Source organism: Cherax quadricarinatus, chromosome 28 (assembly GCF_038502225.1).
Source record: "Cherax quadricarinatus isolate ZL_2023a chromosome 28, ASM3850222v1, whole genome shotgun sequence".
Classification (NCBI taxonomy): domain Eukaryota; kingdom Metazoa; phylum Arthropoda; class Malacostraca; order Decapoda; family Parastacidae; genus Cherax; species Cherax quadricarinatus.
In genome coordinates this window covers 26,598,168-26,613,852 of record NC_091319.1, presented here as the reverse complement: position 1 = coordinate 26,613,852, position 15,685 = coordinate 26,598,168, and the positions used below count along the sequence as shown (strand labels likewise).

General features: G+C 41.5%; 1 protein-coding gene across 1 annotated transcript; it reads right to left on the bottom strand.

Moving 5' to 3' along the window:
* Nucleotides 1–1,685: 1,685 nt before the first annotated feature.
* On the bottom strand, nucleotides 1,686–14,419 carry LOC138853333 (serine/threonine-protein kinase OSR1-like). The gene is made up of 3 exons (XM_070089499.1): nucleotides 14,144–14,419; nucleotides 7,253–7,439; nucleotides 1,686–4,785 (listed from the first exon to the last, which is right to left on the bottom strand). Exons 1-3 carry the CDS (start codon nucleotides 14,392–14,394, stop codon nucleotides 4,708–4,710), a joined length of 516 nt encoding a protein of 171 aa, XP_069945600.1. The 5' UTR covers nucleotides 14,395–14,419; the 3' UTR covers nucleotides 1,686–4,707.
* Nucleotides 14,420–15,685: the final 1,266 nt, after the last annotated feature.

Genomic DNA, 15,685 nt, shown 5'->3' with positions numbered 1-15,685 from the left:
GGAGCCCCCCCGTGTTGTCCTCAGATCCCCCCCCGTGTTGTCCTCAGAGCCCCTGTGTTGTCCTCGGAGCCCCCCCCGTGTCTTCCTCAGATCCCCCCCCCCCCCGTGTCCCCCTCAGAGCCCCCCTGTGCCATCCTCAGAGCCTCCCCGTGTCCCCCTCAGAGCCCCCCTGTGCCATCCTCAGAGCCCCCCCCCGTGTCCCCCTCAGAGCCCTCCCATGTCCTCCTCAGAGCCCTCCCATGTCCTCCTCCGAGCCCCTCCATGTCCCCCTCAGAGCCCCCCCCCCGTGTCCCCCTCAGAGCCCTCCCGTGTCCTCCTCAGAGCCCTCCCGTGTCCTCCTCAGAGCCCTCCTATGTCCTCAGAGCCCTCCCGTGTCCTCCTCAGAGCCCTCCCGTGTCCTCCTCAGAGCCCTCCCCCTCCTCAGAGCCCTCCTATGTCCTCAGAGCCCTCCCGTGTCCTCCTCAGAGCCCTCCTATGTCCTCAGAGCCCTCCCGTGTCCTCCTCAGAGCCCTCCCGTGTCCTCCTCAGAGCCCCCTGTGTCCTCCTCAGAGCCCCCTGTGTCCCTCTCAGAGCCCCCCCATGTCCTCCTCAGAGCCCCCCCATGTCCTCCTCAGAGCCCCCCATGTCCTCCTCCTACCCCTCCTGTGTCTCCCTCAGGCCCCCCCACCTCACATGCCTATGATTTTTATTCATGTTACTTTATTCTCCTTGGTGAATTTATTACCATGAGAAATATGTACCAGCAAAATGGTGCAGTTAACTAAGTACAGTAACTGAACTGTGAAAAAAAATTAATGCTTACCCTTGCTAATTCTGAATCTTGATAATGCTCATGAGAGTTGCAACATTCATTGCCTTGAACAGCTGCACTGCAATACAATGGTGTAGGACACAGCCCATGGGCAATGAAGGTCTTACATTATGGCATAGTAACTATATCTGTAACATTTAAGTAATGTATCTAGTGTAAAATGCAAGAGAGAGGAATGCATCTCGAAAAAGTACGTATATCCGTCTTCTCAAGAGGCAGAATATTCATTCACCCTCGGGCTTCCTTACCACGTGTACTTCAAGACGTAATTTGACTCCGGCGTCACCTTAACATAACTGTACAGATGCTCCTTGACTTACGATGGTTCAACTTTACAATGGTGCATAAGCAATTACTTTGGAGATGAAAGGGCAAGTCTGTAACTTGTGTTAATTTATTTACTTTTCAATACTGGTATTTAGTTAAAGTAATTATTTATTTCTTCCTCCATAAGCCACGCATGTCATAAGAGGCAACTAAAACACTGGGAGCAAAAGACTAGTAACCTCTTCTGTATAAATTACCAAATTTAAAAAGAAAAACTTTCGTTTTTCTCTTTAGGTCATCCTGCCTCTGTGGGATATGGCCAGCTTGTTGAAAAAAATAATTCACATTTGACTTAAGATATTTTTGACTTATGATGGGTCTGTCGGAACGTAACCCCATTGTAAGTCGAGGGGCACCCGTACTGTTTTACCATGCATAGTATTGCATTGAAATTCACACACAAATCCTGCACATTAATTACCCTCGAGTAAAAATCCTGAAATCTGTTCAAGTGGAAAAAGCACAGCTAGTCTAACTACTAGGAAAGGATGCATCTTAAGGCCATCTCAGAATGAACACTATCCACTGGTGTGAAAAAAATAGAATAAAGATTTGGACATTTCATTTTCATGAAATCGTGTATTACAAATTCATCACCAACACTATAATAACATCACACAAATGACAATATATATATATGATATGATTCATGAGCAATGAGGACAATTATTTACGCTTTCTAAAATATATATATATATTGATAAACAAGAAAGTAACTGACATCCCCTTAACACTCAGTTCAATCTACCAGGGCTTAACAAAATACTTGCAGTATCTCCGAATAATAAAAGCAGACTGAGCTTAATGTATGATGACCTAAACCAAAATTTTAAACAATAGTTTCAGTCAAATGATTTGTCTGACAGGAAAGACTTGTAACCAAAGAAAAAATTACTGAAGTATATGTGAAATTTAGTATATATTTTGCTAACTTGATGCTTTAAATTAGTAAATTCTTACTGGAAAACTTAGTATGTACTATACTAACTTGACATTTTTCAATCAGTAAACTCTTGCTGGGAAACTTAATACATACTTAGTTAACATGATGCTGTAAATCAGTAAATTCTTGCTGTAATGGACTTACGAAATAATAAGAATATCCAATGGGTAAATTATACTTTCAGTGTATACAATTCCAGCATTCATTGCTGTAAATCGGTAAATTGATTATATAACACTATACTAGGTATATTACCCAAGTGCTTTTTGCTACTTTCTAAAAAAATCTATTTAATGGGTGCTAGGTAGAGCTTACCTGGAGAGTTTACCTGGAGAGAGTTCCGGGGGTCAACGCCCCCGCGGCCCGGTCTGTGACCAGGCCTCCTGGTGGATCAGAGCCTGATCAACCAACTGAGTACTGTAATTCTTTTTGGCTATTTTCTAAATTTTTTTTTTATTTAATAGGCGCTCGAAGAATCCCCCTATTAATCTGTTATGCTGAGGGTTTAAGCGGAGACTGAAGCTCTTAGGAGTGGGAATACTACCCTGGCAACTTTCTCAAAACCTCAAACTTTCATCAACAACAAAAACCATACCAACTTTTTAAGTCCAGCATTATCTATACTGCCTTTTGCTCCACAAAGTCGTTTACATTTTAAACGTGTGCAATACAAACAGTTTGTTTAACCGAGTTGTTTATCTGAAAACCTTGCAAGATAATTTGGTCAATATCAAAACTGGTAAAACGAAAACAGGTCATTTTTTTTGATCATGAAATATCTAATGAGAATTTAGGTAGTTACAATATTTTAGGTCACTGCTCATGCATTTTTGCAATATCTCGTTTAAAAAACTACAAGGCAATAATAGACTCGATATGGAATACGAGAGCAATTTTACACAACCATGCAACACTCCTGGAGTGGTCAGTCCAGCACTGGCTGCCTCAAGGAAGGCTTTGTAAAGAATTTTGTCAAGACGACAGTCACAATACCATGACTGAAACAATTCACCAAAAAACCTGCACTTAGAACTTTATGATGACATGTCAGACCATCCTGGACCACTGTCAAGTTGATAGTTGTCACTTGGCAGTAGTCCATGACAGACCAACAGCCTGGTTGACCAGGTGAATGCTAGATGAGCCTGGTCCACGGCCGGCTCCAGTAGAACAACTCTCGAAACTCATTAAAGGTAATAAATTGACTCCTTATTGGAAAATCTCACTAAGATTCCAACAACTCCACCCCATATTCTCACTGAGATTCCAGCAACTCCACCCCATAATCTCACTGTGCGATTCCAGCAACTCCACCCCAAAACCTCACTGAGACTACCGCAACTCCATCCCATAATCTCACTGAGAGATTCCAGCAATTCCACCCCATAATCTCACTGAGATTCCAGCAACTTCACCCCATACACTCACAAATGTTTCCAAATCTAACATCCCTGGAATGGCCTATGATCCTCTTCTGTGGACTAATGAAAACATAATAACATGACTGCAAACAAATCATGGAATGGGTGGGGATTTGAGGTTAGGTACAGCAATTCCTAGACTTACAAACACATACATTGGAGACCTCCTGAATTGTTAGCAATATTCACAATAAGGGAAGTCTTCAATTTACGAACACATTGGGGACCTTGTGTATTGTGTACATATAATAATGATATTATACACAAAACAGAAGATTCTCAACGTGTTTATAAGTCAAGGAATTACCGTATAAGGTAGGACCGAAATGTCATTATGAAAAGTCCTCTGCTATATGAGGGATTTTGGTGAAATGTTTTCAAAACTCAAGTATGAAATTGGTCACTTTACTGATTTGTAATTTCTATAACCTGAATTTTGATTCTCCAACTCGTAATTTGATGGCTACACTCGAGAAATTTCTCCGAATATAAAATAAGTCCTGGCTCATGAGGATTCTGGTAAAGTGCTGGTCGCAAGCTCCTACGGTAACAGCTAGAATTAAAATGTAAAGTGCTGATCGCATGTTCCCAAGGTAATGGCTAGAATTAAAGTGTTGTAAAGTGCTGGTCACATGTTCCCAAGGTAACAGCTGGCATGTGTTTATTGTTAAACTAAATGTCTAAATGATTCAATTTCAATCTACAGCAATAATAAAATGGGTCCATTCAAGAAATACTGAGACTAAAGGAAACTGGCTTATTTCCTATCAAAGCCTATGACTACCTGCAGACTGTTACAGGTATGAACTCTCGTATGCATCAAGTATGAAATATAGCATAAAAAAAATGAAAAAAAAATTACAGTCATAGCAAATATGACAATGCAAATGTAACTGGCAAGTTAACTTTATTGCACTAAGTAAAAATAAGAAAAAATCGACTCAAAAGTCTTATAAGGAAGAGTAAGACTTACTTTAAACATCACAGAATATGTTGCAGTTTACAAAATCCTTCCTCAGTTCCATAATTTCACCTTGAAAAAAAAAAAATCTATGCTATGAAAAATACTAAAATCAATTTTTGATCATCACAAATCACATTATTAGGACTGTTGCTAAGCCTCCTGGCTGACACCTTGGACTTTCCTCGCAAAATGTAGGCGAGGGTGATGGTGCACAGGTGTTGGGGATGCCCTCACAAGCTCGTCAGTCGGAGATTGTTAATTGAGCAAACCCTATTAATGCCTTATCATCTGGCACTTCACTAGGTTCACAATCTGAATTCTGAAAAAAAAAAAAAGATAGATTTACAATATTTTTTTTTTTAATTAACACATCGGCCGTCTCCCATCAAGGTAGGGTGGCCCGAAAAAAGAAAAATTTTCATCGTTCACTTCATCACTGTCTCGCCAAAGGCATGCTTATACTAGTTATAAAACTGCAACATTTACGCCCCTCCTTCAGAGTAGAGGCACTGTACTTCCCATCTGAAGGACTCGAGTCCAGCCTGCAGGACTTAGTCCTGGCCATCTCCTACTGAATAGGATTACCCCACTCAAAAGAATTTCATTCACTTGTTGTCTTGCTAGAAGTGTGCTGATATCAGTGTAGATGAATATCTAAGCTGCAACATCCTCACCCATCCTTCAGAGTGCACATACTGTACTTCCCACCTCCAGAACTAACATCTCTATCCATCCTTCAGAGTGCAAGTACTGTACTTCCCACCTCCAGAACTAACATCTCTACCCATCCTTCAGAGTGCAAGTACTGTACTTCCCACCTCCAGAACTAACACCTCTACCCATCCTTCAGAGTGCAAGTATTGTACTTCCCACCTCCAGAACTAACATCTCTACCCATCCTTCAGAGTGCAAGTACTGTACTTCCCACCTCCAGAACTAACACCTCTACCCATCCTTCAGAGTGCAAGTACTGTACTTCCCACCTCCAGGAGTAACAGCTCTACCCATCCTTCAGAGTGCAAGTACTGTGATTCCCACCTCCAGAACTAACATCTCTACCCATCCTTCAGAGTGCGAGTGTTGTACTTCCCACCTCCAGAACTAACATCTCTACCCATCCTTCAGAGTGCAAGTACTGTACTTCCCACCTCCAGAAGTAACAGCTCTACCCATCCTTCAGAGTGCAAGTACTGTACTTCCCACCTCCAGAACTAACATCTCTACCCATCCTTCAGAGTGCAAGTGTTGTACTTCCCACCTCCAGAACTAACATCTCTACCCATCCTTCAGAGTGCAAGTACTGTACTTCCCACCTCCAGAAGTAACAGCTCTACCCATCCTTCAGAGTGCAAGTACTGTACTTCCCACCTCCAGAACTAACATCTCTACCCATCCTTCAGAGTGCAAGTACTGTACTTCCCACCTCCAGAAGTAACAGCTCTACCCATCCTTCAGAGTGCAAGTGCCGTACTTCCCACCTCCAGGACACAAGTTCAACTAATTGGTTTCCCCGACTTGCCTTATAAAAGTTACATTATTAACATACCAACAGCATGTCCATTTCAAAATACTTGTCTCCACTCACTGTGATCTAACACCCACACAAGCCTGCAGGATGCTCAAGACCCTAGCATTCAAAACCGCCTTTACAGCTGTTTGCCGATTAAACAAATTAAACACCTGAAGTTTTTTAAAAAATGTAACAACTAAGACTACATCTTCTTGACTAAAAATGCAGTAGAGCCCAGTAAGTACAGTGGACCCCCGCTTTACGATCACCTCCCAATCCGACCAATTATGTAAGTGTATTTATGTAAGTGCGTATGTATGTGTATTTTTGGGGGTCTGAAATGGACTAATCTAATTCACAATATTCCTTATGGGAACAAATTCGTTCAGTACTGGCACCTGAACATACTTCTGGAATGAAATAATATCGTAAGCCGGGGGTCCACTGTATACTGCTTAAGGGGTTAGTAACCCCTTTAAGCTATACAGGAGGGCGTCGCTTTTCAGCGTTTCACTAATACAGCAGTTTTCAGTTATATTCATTCTTCATTTATTCAGACTTCCTACAATAAATATATTCACCACTCTCAAAAATAATTTAAGTAATGTGTGTACTGTATATGCATTGTTTAGGCCTACAATACTGCTCACTTAATATATGATAGTATAAACATGTTATCAGGCTTTTATATGCATTTGAAAGTAAAAAAAAAAAAAAGTAAGTTCCACTTGACAGTGATTTTCAATTTACAGCAGTAGCCCAGAATTTAACCTTCTGTATGATCAGGGCCCCACAACAGCCCAGAACCTAACCTGCTGTATAAGTGGAGACCTACACTAGCCTGGAACCTAACCTGCTATATAAATGGGGCCCTACATTAGCCTGGAACCTAGCCTGCTGTATAAGTGGGGCTCTACAGTAGTCCAGAACCTAACCTGCTATATAAATGGGGCCCTACATTAGCCTGGAACCTAACCTGCTGTATAAGTAGGGCTCTCCAGTAGTCCAGAACCTACCTTGCTGTATAAGTGGGGACCTACACTAGCCTAGAACCTAACCTGCTGTATAAGTGGGGCACTACAGTAGTCCAGAACCTAACCTACTGTATAAGTGGGACCCTACACTAGCCTGGAACCTAACCTGCTGTATAAGTGGGGCTCTACAGTAGTCCAGAACCTAATCTGCTGTATAAGTGGGACCCTCCTGTATAGGCAAGATGGATCAGTGCTCCAGTACACTCAGTCTTGACAACCTTCCTGGTATTAGTACAACTTACCAATCTAAAAGTAAGGTTTTGTCCCATTTCTGGATACTGTGTAATCTTGTCTAAGTTGCCAGCAATAACAACTAGATCTCTACCATCGACTAAACCAGCGGCTACTAATTCTGAGGCTACCCCCTCTGATGTGTCTCGTCCAACGGTGAATTCAAAACGAATATCATTTAGTTCTCTCTTCTGGTTTCTGAAAACAAAAATGAAGTGAACTTGTAGTCAAAATACTTTACAAAATACATTAGTAATAAATATCTTAAACAAAAACTTGTATAAAATTTCAATAAAACTGTATTATACAATATAGGAGTTACATTTCTAATAATAAATGTATTAAAAATATGTTAATCCACAGCTTAATTTTTTAAGACAATACTTCTCATTACAGTATAGAATACGACACCGTGTAACTACAGTGCTCGTCATTTAAGTAAGTTGCCGCTACTCTAAAATGACCACCACAAAATAGGGTGTCTCTTGTACTTTAGGATATGTAGGAGGGAGGGGAGTTTTTTTTTTTTAAACCCACCGGCTATCTCCCACCAAGACAGGGTGGCCCAAAAGAGAAGAAATACTTCCACCATCACTCACTCCATCACTGTCTTGCCAGAGGGGCACAAATACTATGGTTCAAAACTGCAACATACCCCCAGCTCTCCTTCAGAGTGCAGGCACTGTACTTCCCACCTCCAGCTAACTGGTTTCCCTGAATCCCTTCATAAATGTTACCTGCCTAACACTCCAACAGAGATTTTTTCCAGTATAATCAGGCCTTAGACATGATGTCACCATGATTGTTTAATATATTTATAGATGGGCTTGTAAAAGAGGTACAGTTCACCCTCGAATTTTATCATCCATTTTCTGTATGTAAAACTATAGTTATTCTGTATAAAATGTATTTTTTGTTAATATTTTTGGGTGTCTGGAATTGATTAATTGGATTTACATTATTTCTTAAGGGAAATATTAACAAAAAATACAGAGTAGAGTATATGGAGAGTAAAAGAAAGGTGAAGAGAGTGGCGACAGAGTGCAAAAGGAGAGCAGATGATAGTGGGAGAGGCACTGTCAAGAAATTTTAATGAAAATAAGAAAAAATTTTGGAGTGAGTTAAACAAGTTAAGAACGCCTAGGGAACGAATGGATTTGCCAGTTAAAAACAGAGTAGGGGAGTTAGTAGATGGGGAGATGGAGGCATTGGGCAGATGGCTGGAATATTTTCAGGAACTTTAAATGTCAATGACGAAATGGAGGCGGTAATTTTATGCACTGACCAGGGAGGTATAACATCTTTTAGAAGAGAAGAAGAACAGGATGTGAGTGTGGGGGAGGTGCGTGAGGCATTACGTAAAATGAAAGGGGGTAAAACAGCTGGAATTGATTGGATCGTGACAAATCTTAACAGCAGGGGGGGATATAGTGTTAGTGATTGATATTTTTGTTTAATAAATGTATGAAAGAGGGGAAGGTACCTAAGGATTGGCAGAGAGCATGTATAGTTCCTTTATATAATGGCAGTTTGGAGGGATATGTTGTGTATCTTTATACGTATATGCTTCTAAGCTGTTGTATTCTGAGCACCTCTGCAAAAACAGTGATTATGTGTGAGTGTGGTGAAAGTGTTGAATGATGATGAAAGCATTTTCTTTTTGGGGATTTTCTTTCTTTCTTGGGTCACCCTGCCTCGGTGGGAGACGGCCGACTTCTTAAAAAAAAAAAAAAGGGGGGGACAAAAGATTGTAAAAATTATAGAGGAATTAGTTTACTGAGTATACCAGGAAAAGTGTACGGTAGGTTTATTATTGAAAGAATTAGAGTTAAGACAGAATGTAGAATTGTGGATGAGCAAGGAGGTTTCAGAGTGGGTAGGGGATGTGTAGATCACTGTCTTGCCAGAAGGGTGCTTTACACTACAGTTTTTAAACTGCAACATTAACACCCCTCCTTCAGAGTGCAGGCACTGTACTTCCCATCTCCAGGACTCAAGTCCGGCCTGCCGGTTTCCCTGAACCCCTTCATAAATGTTACTTTCCTCACACTCCAACAGCACGTCAAGTATTAAAAACTATTTGTCTCCATTCACTCCTATCAAACACGCTCACGCATGCCTGCCGGAAGTCCAAGCCCCTCGCACACAAAACCTCCTTTACCCCCTCTCTCCAACCTTTCCTAGGCCGACCCCTACCCCGCCTTCCTTCAATTACAGACTGATACACTCTTGAAGTCACTCTGTTTCACTCCATTCTCTCTACATGTCCGAACCACCTCAACAAACCTTCCTCAGCCCTCTGGACAACAGTTTTGGTAATCCCGCACCTCCTCCTAACTTCCAAACTACGAATTCTCTGCATTATATTCACACCACACATTGCCCTCAGACATGACATCTCCACTGCCTCCAGCCTTCTCCTCGCTGCAACATTCATCACCCATGCTTCACACCCATATAAGAGCGTTGGTAAAACTATACTCTCATACATTCCCCTCTTTGCTTCCAAGGACAAAGTTCTTTGTCTCCACAGACTCCTAAGTGCACCACTCACCATTTTCCCCTCATCAATTCTATGATTCACCTCATCTTTCATAGACCCATCCGCTGACACGTCCACTCCCAAATATCTGAATACATTCACCTCCTCTATACTCTCTCCCTCCAATCTGATATCCAATCTTTCATCACCTAATCTTTGCATCCTCATAACCTTACTCTTTCCTGTATTCACATTAAATTTTCTTCTTTTGCACACCCTACCAAATTCATCCACCAATCTCTGCAACTTCTCTTCAGAATCTCCCAAGAGCACAGTGTCATCAGCAAAGAGCAACTGTGACAACTCCCACTTTATGTGTGATTCTTTATCTTTTAACTCCACGCCTCTTGCCAAGACCCTCGCATTTACTTCTCTTACAACCCCATCTATAAATATATTAAACAACCACGGTGACATCACACATCCTTGTCTAAGGCCTACTTTTACTGGGAAATAATTTCCCTCTTTCCTACATACTCTAACTTGAGCCTCACTATCCTCGTAAAAACTCTTCACTGCTTTCAGTAACCTACCTCATACATATATGTGAACAGTATTTGTAGGAGTGAGGAAGAGCCAGTTGTGAGTGTGGGGGAAGTTCGTGAGGCAGTAGGTAAAATGAAAGGGGGTAAGGCAGCCGGGATTGATGGGATAAAGATAGAAATGTTAAAAGCAGGTGGGGATATAGTTTTGGAGTGGTTGGTGCAATTATTTAATAAATGTATGGAAGAGGGTAAGGTACCTAGGGATTGGCAGAGAGCATGCATAGTTCCTTTGTATAAAGGCAAAGGGGACAAAAGAGAGTGCAAAAATTATAGGGGGATAAGTCTGTTGAGTATACCTGGTAAAGTGTATGGTAGAGTTATTATTGAAAGAATTAAAAGTAAGACGGAGAATAGGATAGCAGATGAACAAGGAGGCTTTAGGAAAGGTAGGGGGTGTGTGGATCAGGTGTTTACAGTGAAACATATAAGTGAACAGTATTTAGATAAGGCTAAAGAGGTCTTTGTGGCATTTATGGATTTGGAAAAGGCGTATGACAGGGTGGATAGGGGGGCAATGTGGCAGATGTATGGTGTAGGAGGTAGGTTACTGAAAGCAGTGAAGAGTTTTTACGAGGATAGTGAGGCTCAAGTTAGAGTACATAGGAAAGAGGGAAATTATTTCCCAGTAAAAGTAGGCCTTAGACAAGGATGTGTGATGTCACCGTGGTTGTTTAATATATTTATAGATGGGGTTGTAAGAGAAGTAAATGCGAGGGTCTTGACAAGAGGCGTGGAGTTAAAAGATAAAGAATCACACAAAGTGGGAGTTGTCACAGTTGCTCTTTGCTGATGACACTGTGCTCTTGGGAGATTCTGAAGAGAAGTTGCAGAGATTGGTGGATGAATTTGGTAGGGCATGCAAAAGAAGAAAATTAAAAGTGAATACAGGAAAGAGTAAGGTTATGAGGATAACAAAAAGATTAGGTGATGAAAGATTGGATATCAGATTGGAGGGAGAGAGTATGGAGGAGGTGAATGTATTCAGATATTTGGGAGTGGACGTGTCAGCGGATGGGTCTATGAAGGATGAGGTGAATCATAGAATTGATGAGGGGAAAAGGGTGAGTGGTACACTTAGGAGTCTGTGGAGACAAAGAACTTTGTCCTTGGAGGCAAAGAGGGGAATGTATGAGAGTATAGTTTTACCAACACTCTTATATGGGTGTGAAGCATGGGTGATGAATGTTGCAGCGAGGAGAAGGCTGGAGGCAGTGGAGATGTCATGTCTGAGGGCAATGTGTGGTGTGAATATAATGCAGAGAATTCGTAGTTTGGAAGTTAGGAGGAGGTGCGGGATTACCAAAACTGTTGTCCAGAGGGCTGAGGAAGGGTTGTTGAGGTGGTTCGGACATGTAGAGAGAATGGAGCGAAACAGAATGACTTCAAGAGTGTATCAGTCTGTAGTGGAAGGAAGGCGGGGTAGGGGTCGGCCTAGGAAAGGTTGGAGGGAGGGGGTAAAGGAGGTTTTGTGTGCGAGGGGCTTGGACTTACAGCAGGCGTGCGTGAGCGTGTTTGATAGGAGTGAATGGAGACGAATGGTTTTTAATACTTGACGTGCTGTTGGAGTGTGAGCAAAGTAACATTTATGAAGGGGTTCAGGGAAACCTGCAGGCCGGACTTGAGTCCTGGAGATGGGAAGTACAGTGCCTGCACTCTGAAGGAGGGGTGTTAATGTTGCAGTTTAAAAACTGTAGTGTAAAGCACCCTTCTGGCAAGACAGTGATGGAGTGAATGATGGTGGAAGTTTTTCTTTTTCGGGCCACCCTGCCTTGGTGGGAATCGGCCAGTGTGATAATAATAAAAAAAAAATATTTAGATAAAGGTAGGGAAGTTTTTATTGCATTTATGGATTTAGAAAAGGCATATGATAGAGTGGATAGAGGAGCAATGTGGCAGATGTTGCAAGTATATGGAATAGGTGGTAAGTTACTAAATGCTGTAAAGAGTTTTTATAAGGATAGTGAGGCTCAGGTTAGGGTGTGTAGAAGAGAGGGAGACTACTTCCCGGTAAAAGTAGGTCTTAGACAGGGATGTGTAATGTCACCATGGTTGTTTAATATATTTATAGATGGGGTTGTAAAAGAAGTAAATGCTAGGGTGTTCGGGAGAGGGGTGGGATTAAATTATAGGGAATCAAATACAAAATGAGAATTGACACAGTTGCTTTTTGTTGATGATACTGTGCTTATGGGAGATTCTAAAGAAAAATTGCAAAGGTTAGTGGACGAGTTTGGGAGTGTGTGTAAAGGTAGAAAGTTAGGGTTAGGGTGTGTAGAAGAGAGGGAGACTACTTCCCGGTAAAAGTAGGTCTTAGACAGGGATGTGTAATGTCACCATGGTTGTTTAATATATTTATAGATGGGGTTGTAAAAGAAGTAAATGCTAGGGTGTTCGGGAGAGGGGTGGGATTAAATTATAGGGAATCAAATACAAAATGAGAATTGACACAGTTGCTTTTTGTTGATGATACTGTGCTTATGGGAGATTCTAAAGAAAAATTGCAAAGGTTAGTGGACGAGTTTGGGAGTGTGTGTAAAGGTAGAAAGTTGAAAGTGAATATAGAAAAGAGTAAGGTGATGAGGGTATCATATGATTTAGATAAAGAAAAATTGGATATCAAATTAGAGAGGAGGAGTATGGAAGAAGTGAATGTTTTCAGACATTTGGGAGTTAACGTGTCAGTGGATGGATTTATGAAGGATGAGGTTAATCATAGAATTGATGAAGGAAAAATGTATGGTATGTTGAGGTATATGTGGAGACAAAAAAAGTTATCTATAGAGGCAAAGAAGGGAATGTATGAAAGTATAGTGGTACCAACACTCTTATATGGGTGTGAAGCTTGGGTTGTAAATGCTGCAGTGAGGAGACGGTTGGAGACAGTGGAGATGACCTGTCTAAGGGCAATGTGTGGTGTAAATATTATGCTGAGAATTCAGAGTGTGGAAATTAGGAGAAGGTGTGGAGTTAATAAAAGTATTAGTCAGAGGGCTGAAGAGAGGTTGTTGAGGTGGTTTGGTCATTTAGAGAGAATGGATCAAAGTAGAATGACATAGAGAGCGTATAAATCTGTAGGGGAAGGAAGGCAGGGTAGGGGTCATTCTCAAAAAGGTTGTAGGGAGGGGGTAAAGCAGGTTTTGTGGGCGAGAGGCTTGGACTTCCAGCAAGTGTGCATGAGCATGTTAGATAGGAGTGAATGGAGACGAATGGTATTTGAGACCTGATGAGCTGTTGGAGTGTGAGCAGGGTAATATTTAGCGAAGGGATTCAGGGAAATCAGTTATTTTCATATAGCCGGACTTGAGTACTGGAAATGGGAAGTACAATGTCTGCACTTTAAAGGAGGGGTTCGGGATATTGGCAGTTTGGAGGGATATATTGTGTATCTTTATATGTATATGCTTCTAAACTGTTGTGTTCTGAGCACCTCTGCAAAAACAGTGATTATATGTGAGTGAGGTGAAAGTGTTGAATGATGATGAAAGTATTTTCTTTTTCGGTATTTTTTGTTTCTTTTTGGGTCACCCTGCCTAGGTGGGAGATGGCTGACTTTAAAAAAAAAAAAAAAAAAAACTACAGTACACTACTGTATAAACATTTAAAAATATACCAAAAATGTTATAAACAGTACAAAGGTGACATTAAAACAATATCAAAGATGGCTGACACAAACCCACTACCATTATAGTATGCTCCTCACTTAGCGACGAGTTTGTTTACCAACGTGGATTTAGGAACGAAACTCCATCGTTCAGTGAGGAGAAGCTGTATATAATAATCATTTTAATTCAGGAAGAGAATTTCCTTTTACTAACCTGACCCTGAGCACCAAGTTGATAGGTTCACTATCCATGGAAGCCTGTTGGACGGCTGGCACCACACATCCCCCAAGACCCTCACCCATTATGTGAGGTATACCACCCATGGCAACGGACTGGGGTACGTTCTGACCCACAACTTCAGGTACACCTTGAGGGTACCCGACCCCTGGAGGTATGCTGGTAGGGACAACGGGTGCCATAGATGCTACCATCATATCTGGTACCATATTAACCCCAGGCATCATATTTGGAACCTGTAAATAAAAAAATTACTTGAAAAAAACACAATACCCTGACTGGAACAATACACAATACCCGCAAACAAGAGAATGAAACTTTTGACGACTGTGAATGGAATTTGTTATGTTTTGGTCCAAGTCGGACCAAAACATCACAAATTCCATTCTATGTGCATACACCTACCTTCCGACTTACGACCGAGTTCGGTTCCGAGAAACCGGTCGTAAGTCGAAATGGTCGTAAGTCGAACTTTACTACTGAATATCAACAAAACATTTTTGTAATGACTTTATTTTATTGTTTTACTTTGGTATTTCATGTTTTACTTTACTTTTTATGTTGTTAGTACTGTATTTTATACTGTAAGGTTTAGGATAAACACTGTGTACAACACAAATACAGTGGACCCCCGGTTAACGAACTTTTTTCATTCCAGTAGTATGTTCAAGTGCCAGTACTGACCGAATTTTTTCCCATAAGGAATATTGTGAAGTAGATTAGTCCATTTCAGACCCCCAAACATACACGTACAAACGCACTTACACAAATACACTTACATAATTGGTCGCATTTGGAGGCGATCGTTAAGCGGGGGTCCACTGTAGTTGTTTATTTCCCAGAAATTTGGCATAAAAAACACGGTCCTAAGTCGAGTGGTGTAAGTCGAACAGGTCGTAAGTCGGATGGTAGGTGTATTTGTGTAAACAAACTAAATTCCACACAAAAAAAAATGATTTTTTTTTATTATCACACTGGCCGATTCCCACCAAGGCAGGGTGGCCCGAAAAAGAAAAACTTTCACCATCAATCATTCCATCACTGTCTTGCCAGAAGGGTGCTTTACACTACAGTTTTTAAACTGCAACATTAACACCCCTTCTTCCGAGTGCAGGCACTGTACTTCCCATCTCCAGGACTCAAGTCCGGCCTGCCGGTTTCCCTGAACCCCTTCATAAATGTTACTTTGCTCACACTCCAACAGCACATCAAGTATTAAAAACCATTCGTCTCCATTCACTCCTATCAAACATGCTCACGCACGCCTGCTGGAAGTCCAAGCCCCTCGCACACAAAACCTCCTTTACCCCGTCCCTCCAACCTTTCCTAGGCCGACCCCTACCCCGCCTTCCTTCTACTACAGACTGATACACTCTTGAAGTCATTCTGTTTCGCTCCATTCTCTCTACATGTCCGAACCACCTCAACAACCCTTCCTCAGCCCTCTGGACAACAGTTTTGGTAATCCCGCACCTCCTCCTAACTTCCAAACTACAAATTTTCTGCATTATATTCACA

Bases quoted from the DNA above. Each gene is read 5' to 3' on its own strand.
- LOC138853333 (XM_070089499.1), bottom strand. From the start codon at position 14,394: ATGATGCCTGGGGTTAATATGGTACCAGATATGATGGTAGCATCTATG. The intron at 7,440-14,143 runs GTTAGTAAAAGG...TTTTGTTTTCAG, and splicing joins AACTTGGTGCTCAGGGTCAG to AAACCAGAAGAGAGAACTAA. The intron at 4,786-7,252 runs GTAAGTTGTACT...TTTTTTTTTCAG, and splicing joins AAAACCTTACTTTTAGATTG to AATTCAGATTGTGAACCTAG.